We start from the raw sequence: 16,943 nt of genomic DNA, 5'->3' as shown, positions 1-16,943 counted from the left end.
AGGTCCTTGTTAAACAAACATTTTACGTAATTAAGTTTTCTGTCTATCTTACCGTTTAAATATTGCAGTAGAAAAACAGAATTTTCTATGGTAAAATTATAATTAGTTTTTTAATAAAACACATTGCACTTTGCTCAAAGATGTAGTAGGATTAATTACAAATTGATCAACTAGTATTACTTGTGTCAGTTCATCTTTGACCGTTCATCCTGTTCTTTTGCCATTGGTAACTGAGCCAGTTTTAGAAAACTCCCTAATTAAATCATTACAGCTGTTTGACTCAAGGTCTTACCTGGATATTTATTGTTAAACACTTTGCAGTTATCCTGGAACACCTTTGTTCTGCCCAATACGTAAAAATAGTCTTTTTTAAAGTGTACACCATATTCGATTAGGTACAACAGAAAATAGTACTTTTGAAATTAGTACTACCATTGACTGGTCAAAGGTACTACAGAAAGCGGCCCACGTTTGGGATTTTCTCATCAGCTACAAGACTTGTTTTTCACAAAGTAAAACGTAATAACTTGTTTGTCTATCTGTCTATCAATAATTATGAATTGTTTCAAATTAGGGGGAAATGAGAACAAACAAGTGTTAAAAGCCTTACCTTTGTACACAATAGATATGGAAAGTTTTAAAATGAACACCCTGTATTAACAGGCAAGCATGTTTCTTAAAAACCTTTTTTCTCAGCTCTTGTGCATCGTAGGGAAAATCTACGCATACTGTTAAAAGCTATTTTCCTGAAGGTGTGCAGAATCCCTTTATAAATTAACCCTCGAGCTGGCATGCGCCTGATATCGGGCGATTTACGCCGCGGCCGAAACGGCAGCATTTACAACGTAATGGAAATCGCTGATTTTTGCACGAAAATGAAAAAAAATTCACTTAAGGTATTTATTCGGTTCAGAAATGAACAATCTATCAATTGATGTGCATTTCAACTATTTATACGCCTTTGGGAAAACTTAAAACTCAGCTGACGACATTGTCATGGTGACGCAATCGCTTATTACCAGCGTCTGTTGTTTATTTCGTGTTGTGTTTGGTTAGTTTCGGTGTTTCTTCGTTATAAGTTTTATTTTTTAATGAAGTGTGAGTTGATTTCACTTCAAGATGACTGATTGTAACTACTGTGACCGATCTAGTGAGTTCCAATTCTAAGTAGCGAGGAGACATGCAATTCAAGTACTAGGCCTAGTGTAGGTTCTACACCGAATATGTATATCTTAAGTAAAAACTGTTAAATGTATTTTTTTTAAACAAGGTACATGTATTATATATCATTCTTTTCCTCATGGAATTCTGCACAATTTGTATATTTTGAAAAACTATTTTGAGTTCATTGATTTGTGTTATATTACGTAATTATATATGCATATAAAAAAAAAAGTTTCTGCTTAGTAAATATAAAAAAAACATTTTCTTGTAAATTAAAATTTCATATCCTAAATTTATATAATATTATTCCTTGTTTTTTGCTGAAAAAAATGATATATCATATTTAATATGTTTTCTGGGTTATTTATATATTTTTTTAAGTTTTTTAAAAAATGGTTGCGCAGCGCCTAAAATACCCTTGCCACGACAGAGTAAATTGACTGCAGGCTCTAGGGTTAAAATAGGCTCAAAGATAATAACAACAAATTAATTTGAAATTAACAAAAGATTAACATGGGTTGCCATGCTGGTGACGAAATAACAATTCAATAATATAAACAGAAAATAAAAACAAACGAAAGAAATTCCAATCACATGTATACTTAAAAAATGTGTACTGTAAAATATAAAATCAAAATAATAACATAATCAAATTTTTAGTTCTCGATGGTGGTGAGACTGATTTTGTACTGATTGATTGTGTGTTGTACGATTATTATATATTCACTTACTCTTTGTTTGGTAAAATTTCAATAATGTTACTGTATTATTTGATATTATAAACTTCAGTGACTTTCAAGTATCATTCTGAAATGATTCTACGGCGAACATTAACTCCTGGCCGGGTTGAAAGAAGAAACCGTAACCGTCTCGATAATATGAGAGTTGATCAACAAGATGTAGTTATTCTACCGAATTTGATGGATAGTTTTAAATGCGTGTAAGAGAAGTGCCTCGGGAGTTTTGTGGCTCAGACATTGGACTTATGAACTTATAATGCAGATTTTGCTATGGGAACCACTTCTGGTCCAAAGCCACACTACGTGATACGACGACATTCACATCATGTTGCCACATAGGCAAAATTGTTTTACAGCCCTTGATACAAAATGCTTTTTTCAAGACACTTTCAAAAGAAATCCCTTTCACATGTTTTATTTACAGCGTGGGATGAAAATACTGTAGTCTGTACATCACAAATTTGTGGTTGAGTATTCGACCACTGGCCAACCTCTAGTTTTATTTATTAAACACTTTGTCAATCAATATTATATGACAAAAAAAAACTGGGACGAATGTAAACAGCTGCTTACATAAATAAGTAAACAGATTTCAGCCATAATATTTCAGGTAATCTTGATGAATACCATTCAGCAAAAAAAGTGCTCCTAGCCTTCTCCTAGCCCAGTGATTTTGCGTGCAAAGCTCTGTCCCTCGGTATCCCTTGCTGTAGTCAACAACAGGATAACATTATACATAAAGTGGCTACAATTGAAGAACATTAAACGACAAATTGCTGGAAAATAAATAGGCTTCGGCTTGAGTTATCTAGTGTTGCTGAGAGTAAGAACTATCGAGGGCTTGCTGATTTTCGATAAAGGAAGTTTAAATTTAATAATTTTTAGCGAATTTCCCATATAGGGAATAAGCTATTACCGTAGTACTCATGGTAAGACCTGGACCCGCGACCGATTTTTTTTTTCGTTTTGAGGTCCCTAGAGGCCAAAAACACCATCCGTTCAAATTCATATATATATCTTACTAATATTATAAATGTGAAAGTTTGTGTGTTTGTTTGTTTGTTTGAAGGTCAATCACGCATTAACTACTGGACGGATTGGGCTGAAAATTGGCATGATGATAGCTCACATTTCGGATTAACATATAGACATATTCTTATCTCAAAAATCCTTTCGGGCTCCGCCCCAGTGGCTCTGTAGTTCCCCATATTAACCTTATGATTATTCATATTTAAAGGGAATTAAATAATTTAGTCAGCTGTTTCAACTTAGAAAGTTGGTTCTATGGTATGCAAAAGCATTAAAAATTGTAAGATTTACCAACAGGGTGCAGCACTTTTACTTTTTTGCATTTATGGAAACAGCTAATTTGAACTAAGCAACAACTAAAACCTATGATAGGTATGTAATGAGAACTGTCAAAGTAGGATTGTTTACAATTACTTTTATGTTTTTAATTTCATGAATCATTTGTGATATTTTGTGAATCTTTAATAGTTTATTTTCCTCTATTGTTTAGGTGAAGTGGTAGAATATTATGGCTATGGTAGATGTGTAATACTATAGTATACAGTAAATTTAAAGAAGCAAATTTTATCAAATCGCGTCCTCCCCCATTGCAAACGCAAAGCTTGAGTATAACTGCAGTAAGCATTTTATACTTATATACCAATCCCGTACGAAGGACGGGTACTCTGCTAGTATATATATATATATATATATATATGTGTCCATTAGTGCGATAACTCGAGCAAAAACGATCCGATTTTGATGAAATTTGGTACAAACGTGTAAACCTACGTTTATTCGAACGAGATTGCGAACCAGCATGATCGGACCATGGGAACGGGGGTTTATGGGGGGTTTTATGGGGTAAAGATGGTTTTTCCCCACTTTTGACTCAAAAAACATAAAATTTTGCAATTTCTTTCCAAACTATTTTGTAGAGCTTAAAAAAACAAATAATTTAGTATATTGAAGCGTTATAATGCACCTAATGGTTACGGAGAAAATTTCAAAAAATTGTAAACTTAAAATTCCCATATTCTTATGGAGAATAAGTAAACTGTTGTAGTTTGCTTGTTTATTAACATTTTTTGCCCAAATTTGGAAAATGTTTTTTATTTCTTACTAACTATTAACATTTTACATAAAAAACACTTTTACCCTCCCTGTTGCAGCAAACCTAAGTATGTGTTAAACTGATTCTATTTAAATAGGGAATAAATGTGATATTTTTAAGGAGACATTTTAGTGTAAATCCAATCAGGCAAATGGAAATTCGCTTAGTCTGCAGGTTTGTTGCGGCGGGGGTATTTATTATTTCAGTGTTATACACACCCTTAGCATTGTTTGTGTTTTTAAAGGGAGCAGTCCAAACCAAGGTCTTATTACCATCATAGATTGAAGGGTCTACTTCCTAATCTGTGTTACTATCTATCATCCTTTTTTTAGATAGCATTATTTATGCCTAGCCCAATGATAAATGGCATCTGGGCCTGAAAACGATCTTACTTGGAATCAAACCAGCGGCCTTCTGATGTGAAGACGAGCACCATAACCTGTTGGCTACCCAGAATGTTTGAGCATTTAAATATTTACAATTACACAGTTACAAGCATAATCAAGAACTATACATGGGCAGTAAAAAAAAAGGACATACGCAAGAAGATTGTGTGTAACAGCGGGTTTAGATACTTATTAAGTTTGGTATTGATTATTACAAGTTTTATCTAGCTGTTAAGTGGTAATCTATACAATTTTTAAATATATAATTCTGTTAAAAAAAGTTTTATTTGTTTTGTTTGCTCCGCTCAATTGGCTAACCCAAGTATGCATACCTACTTATACTTTATTAACCTTCTGTGGAATGTTTTGCTCAAACCTAACCATGTACTGGAAAATTAAGTGTGTAAGCTGATTTGTACCGTTAGGTTTTCGCATGCTACCTAAAACATTAAACACTCAGGTTTACACAATTGATTGTAATGAATAATTTGTTGTATTTGAGCTAAGACTGGATTGAATAAATATAGAATATTATAAACAAATATCTTTAATCTTCTTCTTTTAAAGCGTAAGGATCTATGTTGAGTTTCTGTATGTTGATGGTAAAGTTGGTGAGGACCAGTGGAGCTGACTCCTTCCTCAGGGAGAGTGGTGGGGAAGTCACTGTGAGTTCCGTCACTGTTGGTCCGTAAATATCTGAGATCAATGTCCTATGGTTCGACAACACTGGACCTGGACTTCTGTAGTTGTTTCTTGCTGAGTTGATCAGAAGTGACTCCAAAGCTGAGACCCCTCCTGAAGTAAAAACAAACATTAATGGTGTTCCAATTTAGGTACCAAGGTTATTGGAAAACAAAAACTGTACTTTTTTGTTGAATTAATTAATTAGCTTCCTTCTTATATATTTCTTTATCTTTGTACCAAATCTGAATTTAACCAGGCATTTGACACAAAATTTAACAAGTTTTGAATTTTTAGTTCATAGGAGTTGGCTGTCTGTGAGGATATTCACTAGTGTTTAGTTTATATAGTCAACGGCAATAGGCTACTGGTGCTACCGCTGATGGCTGTGTAAGTTAGTAGCTAGCATACAATTTGACAACCAGGAACATGAAATCAGCTGTTTCCCCGTCCTCGCTGTCACGCTCGTCGCCCACCTTTGCCCTAGCATGTCAACAGCTGACTGCTGTAAAAATCGGATGATGCGTACAACTTTCCATAGCGTAATATTGTTTTATTCATCATGCTATTGCCCCAAAAAGTTTTTCTATGTGGAACTTAGTACTACTCCTGCCATTGCTTATTTAGTTTAATAAAAACTACATTGATGTCTGTTTTATGACATCGCGTGTTTTAAGAAAGAAATGTATGTTTAAATTTATTTTTCCAGGGTCCAAGGGGGGCTTTAGCCCCTGTAGCCGGCTACCCCCTTGGAACCGCCACTGATACCGTATGTGGCTTAGCGTTTTCTGTCTGAAGTCTTCTAAACAAGACAGCTCAGTGCCATGATCTTCATATAAAAGTTTAACTCAGCATTGACCAAATCTCCTAAAGACCACAAAAAGCCACTCTACACCATGACATTTTCATATCTTGGAAGTTTCGATCTATTTGGATTTGGTATACTCATTAATTGTCCATGACAAAACAATTAATTTAAATAAAATATTATTCTTGTTCAACAATCAGGTCAGATGGTTAGGGTTATCTGAGAAAACAGTGAAAAAAGTTGCTCACCCATTTTCTTCACTAAAGATATTAGTTGGAATAAAATATGGAAGTCCTCTTTAGTGAGTTGCTGTGCAGCTTGTTGTGGATCAGCAGAGTTGGTTGGTGGATAGAGCTGGGACAGACCTGCAATTGATTAGTGTATCAGTGAACAAGAAGAAAATCCCTTTATTGATCACTTTTTTTTCTTGTCCAAGCCGTTGGCATTTTTAGAGATGAAAGAGAGTGATATTCATTCAAATGCTTATTGGGAAAGTGGCCCAAACCCATATGTTGTGTGGGTGTGCCGGATATTAAATGCGACCCATCTCCACTGAGGTCTGAGATGCTAATCACCACTAGCATTGAGTATACACGTACTAGAGTAGGCACTCAATGGAGGCTACCATTACCTGAACAGCGCAGGTAGTGTTGCAGAGTGGCATCAGCGGCTCGAACTACTCCACCTCGGGCATTTTGGTTGTTTTAGCAAATTCCCATATAGGAAAGTAGCTATTACCGTAGGTGGCACGGTAAGACCTGGACACTGGACCAATATACTTTTTCATTTTGATGTCCCTAGAGGCCAAAAACACCATTCGTTCAAATTTTTATATATGCACCATGAGTTCGCGTACCAACATGATTGGACCATGGAGCTTTATGGGGGTTTTATGAGGTAAACTTGGTTTTTCTCATTCTTTTCGCCCTTCAAACACAAGATCTCCCAATTTCTCTTCAAACCATTTTAAAGAGCTTAAAAAAACAAATCATTTAGTGTATAGAATTGTTTTTGTGGTATAGAATTATTTTTGTGCAGTTATCGGTTACTTAAAAAATCCAAATTTATTGTAAATTTAAAATTCCTATGTTATTTTTATGCAGGATAAGTAAACCGTTGTAGTTTGCTTATTTCTGGGTATATATTGATCAAGCTTGGCAAATTTCTTTATTTTATACTAAGCTATTAATAATTGACTAAAAACTCACTTTTTTCCCCCAGCTCTGGAGCAGCAAACCTAATGCTATTTAAATAGATTTAAGTTTGAGTCAAATCAGGCAAATGGAAATTTTCCAAGGCGCACTGCACTGCAATACCAACTGACTACTGCAACCCAAACTTCAGCGGCCCAAACTACGTCGCCAAAGTTGGTAACAACTATTAGAATTATCTGTCCCCTCTTCTATGTATATACTCAATGCCAATAGTCTGTAATGGTTCAAAAAATAAAATGCGGTTCTAGGACTTTTGAAGACTGTATAGTGTTATATGAATTAAAAACAAATAAAGGTAATAAAGGAAGTATTTAATTGAATACACTATCGATCTATGCTCCTTTCACAAAACTTAGGCAGTGTTAGGGGAAGAAATCACTATCCCCTCCATGTCTTGATCCTACCATTAAAACATAGCTCAACAGCTGAGATTTCTCAATCAGCTGCTACATACAGTAAGCATACAAAAGTGGTGAGGGAGCTTCGTCCTCAAAACGCCTAAATATTGTGAACGGAGTATAATATATAATGTGTCAATGATATAGTTTTTATGTAACCTTCCATTGGGTTTTCAGAGGTTTCTTTTAATATGATGAAGTTTATTTCAAGTATAGTAACAAAAATGCTTAACATTATATCGTTTTTGGTTTGGATTGAAAAAAACAAAATTTTTGGGAGTTCACTTTGATAATCTTAGTTGGGATTTGCACATCGACCATCTTTTAGCAAAAATAAATTCAGGGATTTGCGCTTTGGATTATTGTTTTAAGGAATGTTTTTCACACCCATGAGCAATGTCGTATATCTTAAGGAATTTGTGTACATAGGAACAACCAAACAAAACCTTGATAACATTAAGTTAGTCAAAAAAGAGCATTGAGAGCCATGTTAAAAATCTTAAGCCTGATGAGTCTGCAAAGCAGCGATTCATCGAACAAAGAATTTTAACCGTTTACAGTTTGTACATCTTATAATGTGTTACACATGTTAAAAATAATAAAGATAATTTTGTAACTCATAAGGACATAAATACTAGAGATAAAAGTAGTATAGTATTCCCACTCTGAGCTTTTTAAAAAGAAACCATCCTATGCCGGTTCTGTATTTTTAAAACACATCTTCAAAGAAATACTGATAATAAAAAATTGTAAAAATGTAAATATGCACTTTAACAGTTTTTAATAAAAAAATGTATTTTATTCAATCAAAGAGATATATAAATTAATTTATGTAAAGTAAATTAATAAATTAAGTTCAACTATTCTAAAAATTATATGAAATATATTAGGTCAGTTTTAAGTTTAAACTACTGTGAAACTATTTATTGTATTTTATATAGTACACGAACAATATTAAAGACGTTTTGAATTACTTAGCATGATATCCAAACAAGCATACATCACAACATCACATATAATATTGCCAATCAGCCAGCCTTGACTTGCCATTAATACATGTAATGATCAAGTTTTTAATGACGACCAACACAAGGCTGCATCACCTGTGATGCTACCCAGACCAGTTGGCCTCGAATATCTGAGTCTTCTTCCTTCTTCTGATTGCCTCGGTCATTACCTCTAATGGGGTCGAAGGCTCCTATTTTTACTGTTTATGGAATTAGTTTAAGAAAATGATGCTTCAATTCAATTTATAAAACATCGTAAAAAACACAGTTTTTCTTCAGTAGAATTTTTTATTCGATTTTTTTCTGGATTTTAATAGTAAAAAAATATTACAATTTGAATTTAGTTAAAAATTCTAAAGGAATTAAATTGGTTTATACCTTCTAAAAATATATGTTTGTTTTAATGACAAAAGTGGTTAAAATATTGTATTGTATAGTACTGTATGCTTTTAGGTGACTACATAATCGCTTTTTGGTTGATTTATTTAACTAATTCTGAGGCTAAATGGTGTAGAATCAAATCCAAACACAATCATATTCATTTGTAAGCTAAAAGATTTCTTTTAATGTTAAGCCTAAAAAATCAAGGTAACAAACAAAATAATAATACATTTATTAGATTAAAATGAAATAATATAACAGTTTGTTATGGTACCGGTAACGTTAAATTAATTGTGACAGCGTACCTGCTACTGAGCTTCTTGTGAACAAAGTGAACATGAATAAGATTACCAGCCGCATCTGTAACAAAACGTGATGAGGCTATTTTGATGTTGCATCCCAATTCTTAAACTAACTACCAGTATTTTAAAAACAAATATTTTTTACTCTACATTTTAACAAATATTTCATCATTCACTGAATATGATATCAACAATTAAAAATTCAAATGGAAAAAAAGACTAGTCGTATTTTTTATTTGCTAGAAACCAATGTTCATTATAGGCCTACTTGAGGGAGAAAGAGTAGTTGCCCCTGAACCCATGACATGATGTGCCTTTAGCCTTGGAGTGGTGCCTCTTCCTCATTCCTTGGTCAAAATAATGCAATCAGAAAAATTAGTTTTTAAATGTCTGCTTTGTTTGTTGTTTTGATAAATACTAGAATGTTTGTTGAATAACAATTAAATACTTCCGCCAAAGCAAACCTTCAGACGAAGCCAATTTCAATTTGTCTGATGGATTTTTACTAAAATATTTCCATAAACAAGACATATTTATTCCCCCCTTAAATTACATTAGATTTAACGGGTGCTTAGGTTTACTACTACGGTGAAGGTAAAAAGTGTTTTTGACCAAACGATAATAGAATAGGATGAAATAGAAAAATTTTATTAACATATCCATAAACAAGTAAGCTACAACAGTTGTATTATTTCCATAACAACACTACATAAGAAAAACACTACCACATAGGAATTAAATGTACACGTTTTTAAATTTTCTCCGTTTACCTTACCTTTAATTTATACTTCATTAATACACAAAATCATTATTTTTACCAAATTTCCCTACAGGGAATAAGCTATATATTACCAGGTCTCATGGTAAGATCTAGTCCCGGGACCAATTTACTTTGTTGTTTTTAGGTCCCTACAGGCTAAAAACACTCTCCGTTCAAATTCATATTCATATATACAGGGTGATTGATATAAGTGTGCCAGCCGTTTTATTCGAAAACTATAAGAGATATCAAAAAAAGTTAAATGGTAAGTGCCTTGGCTTTTTTATTTAAAAAATTGTAGTCAAGTCAAAAAAATTATTTTAGCCGCCATTTTTCCAATATGGCCGCCAACTTTGATTTTTCTTATGGAACACCCTGTATTTTATGATGTTTTCTGGTAGAAAATATAATTTTAAGACGATTTTATTCTTGTAATTTTTTTCATAAACCTAACCGTTTCAAAGATAATAATTGTTTAAGTTGTGAAATTTTGAATGGTTTTCGAATAAAACAGATGGCCTCTTGTTTAGCTTGCCTTGCTTAGGCCTTTATCGAAACTCTTTCTCATGCAGAAATTTCAAAACTTTAACCATTATTATCTTTGAAACGGTTAGGTTTATGAAAATAATCACAAGAATAAAATCGTTTTAAAATTACATTTTCTACCAGAATACATCATAAAATACAGGGTGTTCAATAAGAAAAATCAAAGTTGGCGGCCATATTGGAAAAATGGCGGCTAAAATAATTATTTCGACTTTACTAAAATTTTTTAAATAAAAAGTCCAAGGCACTTACCATTTAACTTTTTTTGATATCTCTTATGGCTTTCGAATAAAACGGCTGGCACACTTATATCAATCACCCTGTATATAAAGCGCAATAACTTAAGCAAAATGTATCTGATTTTGATGAAATTTGCTACAACTTTGTAAACCTATGTTAATTCAAACGAGTTCGAGAAACAAGCATGATCGGACTATGGGAACGGGGGTTTTATGGGGTAAAAATAGTTTTTTTCCCATTTTTGACTCTAAAAATAAAAAATTGCACAATTCTTTTCCAAACCATTTTGTATAGCTTAAAAAATAAATAATTTTGTTTGTAGAAGCGTTGTTGTATTCTTAACGGTTACGGAGACAATTCAAAAAAATTGTAAATTTAAAATACCCATGTTATTCTTATAGAGAATAAAAAAAGGTTGTAGTTTGCTTGTTTATGGATATATTTTAATCAAATTTTATAATTTAGTTAATTTCATACTAAGCTATCAGCATTTCAATAAAAATAATACACCTCAATATCTTCCCTGTAGCAGCAAACCTAAGTACTCATTAAAATGAATGCTATTTAAATCTTACTAATATCATAAATCTGAAAGTTTGTGAGTTTGTGTGTGTGTTTGTTGCTCAATCACGCATAAACTACTGGACGGATTGGGCTGAAATTTGGCATGATGATAGCTCACATTCCCGATTAACATTAAAGCATATTCTTATCTCAAAAACCCTTTCGGGCTCCGCCCCAGTGGCTCTGTAGTTCCCCATGTTAATCTTATGATTTTTCATATTTAAAAGGAATTAATGAATCTTAACAGCTGTTTCAATTAAACAAGTTGGTTCTGTTCTATGATGTTCAATAGCATAAAAATTACAAGGATTACCAACAGGGTGCAGCACTATTATTATTTTTTTTAATTTATGACAACAGCTAATTTCTAACCAAAAGGTGAGTGAGCGTAGCGAACGAACTTCAACCTGGAGGCGAGTTAGCGTAGCGAACGAGCTAACCTAAAGGCAAGTGAGCGCAGCGAACGAGCTCCAACCTAAAGGTGAGTAAGCGTAGCGAACGAACTTCAGCCAGGACGTGAATGAGCCATGCGAATACTTATGAAGTTAAACGGGGCAAAGCCCGCGGGTACAGCTAGTAGGAAATAAATCTGACAACTTTAAGGGAGTATTTTAGTAGAAATCCAGCCAGGTAAATGGAAATTTGCGTAGTATGTAGCTTTTTTTTCAAATCTCTACATAAGTGGTTGAAATGAAAATTGGGCATTTCTATATTTTAAGGAGGAAAAATTGAAAAAAAAACAATTTTAGAAAATTTCAAAACCCTATAGTATCTTGTTCCTATAACCCAATAATCTTGCTGGCTATATCTTGAACTAATACCTTGAACTCATACAAGTTCATCCCATCCTACACCTATAAGCCAAATTCCATCAAAATGGGACCAAAATTATATTCAAGTTATCGTGTTCACGGATACACATAAATATAAATCTGAACGAATAGTGTTTTTGGCCTCCATGTCCAAGACATATGTCCGTATTGGTTAGGTATACGGTATCACAATGAAAAAGTAAATCAGTCCCGGATCTAGGTCTTACTGTGCCACCTACAGCTACTTCCCTATAGGTAAATTTGCTAAAACCATCCAAGAAACGCTTAGTATTGACCATTGATCTCAAGATATTAAGGTATAATTTTTTTTTTAGGGGGAGGAGGTAAAAATGCTTTTTCGCACACAGGTAGCCAGCCTGTAGTGTGAGACTCCTGAGCTACTCACTAAAAACCCCCTCTACTCTGTTGGCAGTGGCGAATCTAGAACAGTCTCAAGGGGAGGGGGGGGGGGGCGAACCGGGGGTCTGGAGGGTTTGGGGGTAACCCTCCTGAAAAATTTGTGTCAACTAAGTCACCAAAATGGCATTTTTTATACCATTTATTTGTCCAAAGTTATTGTGACAAATTATTTTACGCAATGTGTATACACTACTGTATTACATGCAGTAAAAAATATATGTATATGTATGCCCGAGGAGGGGAGCGGTCGCTTCTTCACCACCCCCTCTGGATCCGCCACTGCCTGTTGGACACAGACCTGGCATTGTTTGTCACATTACTTCAGGTCAGGTCAATGTGTGACCTAAAGGCTTCAAGGCTCGCGCCGTTTCTGGCATTCAATTTCTCTATGATCTAGACTGCAACCCGGTCAAGCTCTAGCTTCTTTGCGCGCAGAATACCCTGGACGAAATGTGACATACATGTCCAATTGTCCTCACCCACCAATTGTCATCATTGGAATGACCGTGTCCACAGACAACTGTCCTACATGTTGTTGAGCCTCCAGGCAGGAACCTTCCCAACGCTGGCAGCGGAAGAAGGTGTGCTCTGCGTCATCGGGAGTGCCCGGGCAGTAGATGCAATTGGGTGACACGGCTTTGCCCCTCCTGGACAGGTACGACCGGAAAAAACCGTGACCTATCAGAAACTGGGTAAGGTAATAGTCCACCTCACCATACCGTCGGTCAGTGACCGATTAAATCTATGTCAACCGTCAACTAATGACGAGAACCGTCAACCCATGGTTGGACTTGCTGAATCAGTCTCCTGGTCCGGTGTACCCACGACTCCTGTTCCCAGCTCTTCTGCCAGGTAGGCTCTCCTGGTAGGTGCGGTTGCGCTCCTCCGTTTCCCAGCTTTCTGGGTCCGAAAGGTGTCCAGCATATAGCTTTAATTGTCTCCTCCATGTCTCGAAGCTGGGTTTCGATGCTACTCTCTGCGTCAAGATATTCCTGACACAGAAGCACCATCCCTGAGCTCTCCGACTGCAACGTTGGTGTAAGGGGTTCCTCCGACAGCTCTTCACCAGACTTGAATGCTGGTACTGGTGTGGGGGAGACAGTAGCTCCCTTCACCAGCGAAGGTGCCAACGATATATTTTGCACCGTCAAAGGGGGTGATGTAGAAACACGCCCTCCCCTCTAAAACGCCTTCTCCTCTGACTGCTTGCCAAGCAAGACCTCCATGCTTTCTGAGGTTGAAAAATCCATAAAAATTGTTGCCAGCGCATCGCTCAGAAAGGGACGGCCCGAAATAACCAGGTACGGGTATACCCTCAGGGACGTAGCCCCTACCCCAGTTCCCCGGGGCCCGGCCTCTGTTTGCCTAGTACCGAGAATCCTGACGTACCAGGGGTCACCTGCGGCAGTGCAGAGCCCGACCTCTGCACCCATGCCGCACTCCCTGACTAGGGCCAGAAGGGGCTGGTTCCTGACGACACACCAGAGAGGCCCCATCGGCAGTGCGAAGTACAAAACAGCCCTTTTGCACAGAAAGTTCACTCCCAAGGCTCAATAGTAGGCGCCGGTCGAAAAAGAAGGAAAAAAAAACACCCGAAACAGGGTTGAAAAAAAAGAAGAGTAAAAGGAAAGATGAAAGATTTTGAGGTCCAAGCCAAAGGTAAGAAGCAAACTTGGCCTCAGAGAAAGTTGGGAGCATAAAGAGAAGGATCTCCCACCCTCTGTTAGTCGCCTTTTACGACAAGCCGAGGGAGGCTGCAGTCCTATTCTAATGCGGGGCACCGCACGGATAGGGTATACAATACAACCCTTCTATACGCTGTAGCTAATGTATTAGTTTTATCCAATAGTCAATGGTATTAGTCAAAAAGAAAATAGCCTACTAAAATGAGCCCCTCATAATATGGTGACACAGTCAAAATTGTGTTTTATCTTATTTTTTGATACATTGATGATATAAAAGATGCTACAATTAGTTTAGTACAATAGTATTTTACAATAAGTTTATCTTTCATTTAGGTGGGCTTAAAGTTGTGAACAGAAATCAGAGATTAACATCGGTGCACTCTGTCAGTGACTGAATTAACTATTTTTATTTTCTTCTAAAACTAACTGCAAATTTAATATGGGAATGGAATGTCTATCCACCGCAACAAATTTAACAGAAATAATATAATATAAGATATGTATAAAAGATCGTACAAATATTTTAGTTTATTACTAATCAGGTCACATTTAGTTTTAACATTTTCAAATTAGGCTGAACTTATTCTAGCCCTGGTATTATGACTCTTGAAGGAAATCTGTTTGAATTCAGCAATACAATACAACCCAAGTAATTGAGTATATGAGCTTGTTCGGTTTGATACTTCAGAAGTTTTGTCATTGAAAATTTTGTGTAGCAAAATGGTTACCTAATACATTTTTTGTTATGTTACTTTTATTTGTTATAGTTAATTTGTATTTGTAACTAAGTTAGCGCGTTGCTGCGCTAACAACTATTAATTTAAATGCTAATTTGTTCTTTACGATAAATAATAAAAATGTATACCAAAAACAAAAATAAAATATTTATTTTACCTAATTGCCAGTAAATAAATAAAGTTTTTGTTTTTTCATTAGGTGTAATAAATATATAAGTTTTTACGCATATCTACCACCACGAACATGCAACATACAGCTGTCCGTGTGAAAAGCATGCATTTTCTAAATTTAAACCGGCGATAGTCAGGGATTGCCCTTGTGCCTTGGTGATTGCTGAAGCAAGACACAAAGGAAATTGTAGTCCCTTGAATTCAAAGGGTAATTCGGTTGAAATCAATAGCATTAAGACTATTTCTCCTTTAAACTACCACTGATGATTGTTGATTTGATCAAGTTTGGTGTCATTTTTTTAATCGTCAGTCTGGTTATCCTTTGCACATCTTGGGTGGATTTAAGTTGCGCATTATTATTATTGGAGTTCCTTTTTTTAATGACAGTAATATGGTGGGTTGATGACAATTTGGAAGGCATTTGAATACCGTACCTGAGATAGCACGCACAATTATTATTTACTTAATAATTTATGTTACATTGTGTGGGTATAGAACAAAAGATAAAAATATTAAGGCATTGCCATCCCTTTTATTGTTTTAATACTTTGATAAAGGTTTTTACGTTTACATAGGTATTTAATTAATAGTGAAGAATTTTAACGTTTTTGAGCGGACAGGTGCGCTGCGATTGGGGTTTAATATATTTGGACTTTTCTAAAAGTAAATTGGTTTTTTGTGCTGCATTCTGTGGAAACAGTGTGGCACTATTTCAAATCATGACTAAAACAGAATGTTCTGATTATTCATACCTACAAAGCAGTAAAACAGTTGGTGAAAGTAAACATCTACATTATATTTATCTGTAAACATTGTAGTTCCAAAAGTCTGACATTGGACCCCTTTAAACCCTCTGGGGCAGAGCCATTATGATGGATCTGCACCAAACTTCAGACAAACCATCCTTGAATAATGCTTAATAATGCCTGAAAGTTTCATTACAATCTCCGGATTCCATGGTGTACTTACATACATACTTCCATTTTTATAGATATAGATATTTAATTATAATAAAATCAAAAAAAAATTGTATTAATTTTCCTATTAAATATAATTTTCTAAACAATTAATTAAGTCTCTATATTTTACTCCCTATCCAACCATAATATTGCAGAATATACATTTTTAGAATTTTAAGGGTATATACCCACCTTGAAATATATTTTCTCCCTTTTTAAAAATACACATCTATGGAAGAAGAATTTTGTAACTGATTTAAAACCACCTTTTGCTCAGCACTGAACCACATTCAACCACTCTCGGTAAAGTTATTTAAAGCTAGATTACAATAAGAGCCGGTTCACTTCAAGACAAAACATATTTTGAATTTGCTCCCAGGTTGCAGGTTCCCACCGTAGTCGCCCCACCCCTCCTCACCACTCAACTGTTGCGGGGAAGGGGAAGGTCATCAACTTGTGAATTTTACTGCTGCTGGCCACGCCGACGGCGAAGATAAGGCAGGACAAGAGCTGCTCGCGGGCAAAAAAGAAGATCACCTGTTTTTAGCAGCGGGCCGCATTTCACACTCGAATCGTCCGTGCTTCCATTACGTTTCCCAACAGGACACTACATAGCACCTTTTAAAATGACATTACAGATCACCAAATTGATATTGTTCCGATGGTATATTTTGTTATTTATTATTGACATTTGAAATACTACAATCTACATGGTGAATAATGTTGTTACTATTTAAACACAGTGTTATAACTGAACGTCATCGGCACAGCACTCCTCATACATAGCCTAACACATAACTGTATAACACTAGGCCAACTGTACGCTTCGGTTCTTTTTTCCTTTGC

The 16,943-nt window shown here is 35.3% G+C and overlaps 1 protein-coding gene across 1 annotated transcript; it reads right to left on the bottom strand.

The window, feature by feature from the left end:
• Positions 1-4,941: 4,941 nt before the first annotated feature.
• Positions 4,942-16,497, bottom strand: LOC128983460 (uncharacterized). The gene is made up of 4 exons (XM_054402757.1): positions 16,290-16,497; positions 9,207-9,261; positions 6,150-6,266; positions 4,942-5,207 (listed from the first exon to the last, which is right to left on the bottom strand). Exons 2-4 carry the CDS (start codon positions 9,259-9,261, stop codon positions 4,960-4,962), a joined length of 420 nt encoding a protein of 139 aa, XP_054258732.1. The 5' UTR covers positions 16,290-16,497; the 3' UTR covers positions 4,942-4,959.
• Between the last annotated feature and the right edge of the window lie 446 nt (positions 16,498-16,943).

Source organism: Macrosteles quadrilineatus, unplaced genomic scaffold (assembly GCF_028750875.1).
Source record: "Macrosteles quadrilineatus isolate MER2022 unplaced genomic scaffold, UCM_ALF_1.0 Scaffold_1__1_contigs__length_201487025, whole genome shotgun sequence".
Lineage (NCBI taxonomy): Eukaryota > Metazoa > Arthropoda > Insecta > Hemiptera > Cicadellidae > Macrosteles > Macrosteles quadrilineatus.
The sequence above is the reverse complement of the archived record's forward strand: the minus strand, read 5'-3'. Positions and strand labels throughout refer to the sequence as shown.

Coding starts and splice junctions, on each gene's coding strand:
- LOC128983460 (XM_054402757.1), bottom strand. CDS start 9,261: ATGCGGCTGGTAATCTTATTCATGTTCACTTTGTTCACAAGAAGCTCA. Junction 6,267..9,206: donor CACAAGAAGCTCAGTAGCAG/GTACGCTGTCAC, acceptor AATCAATTGCAG/GTCTGTCCCAGCTCTATCCA. Junction 5,208..6,149: donor ATCTTTAGTGAAGAAAATGG/GTGAGCAACTTT, acceptor TTTTTACTTCAG/GAGGGGTCTCAGCTTTGGAG.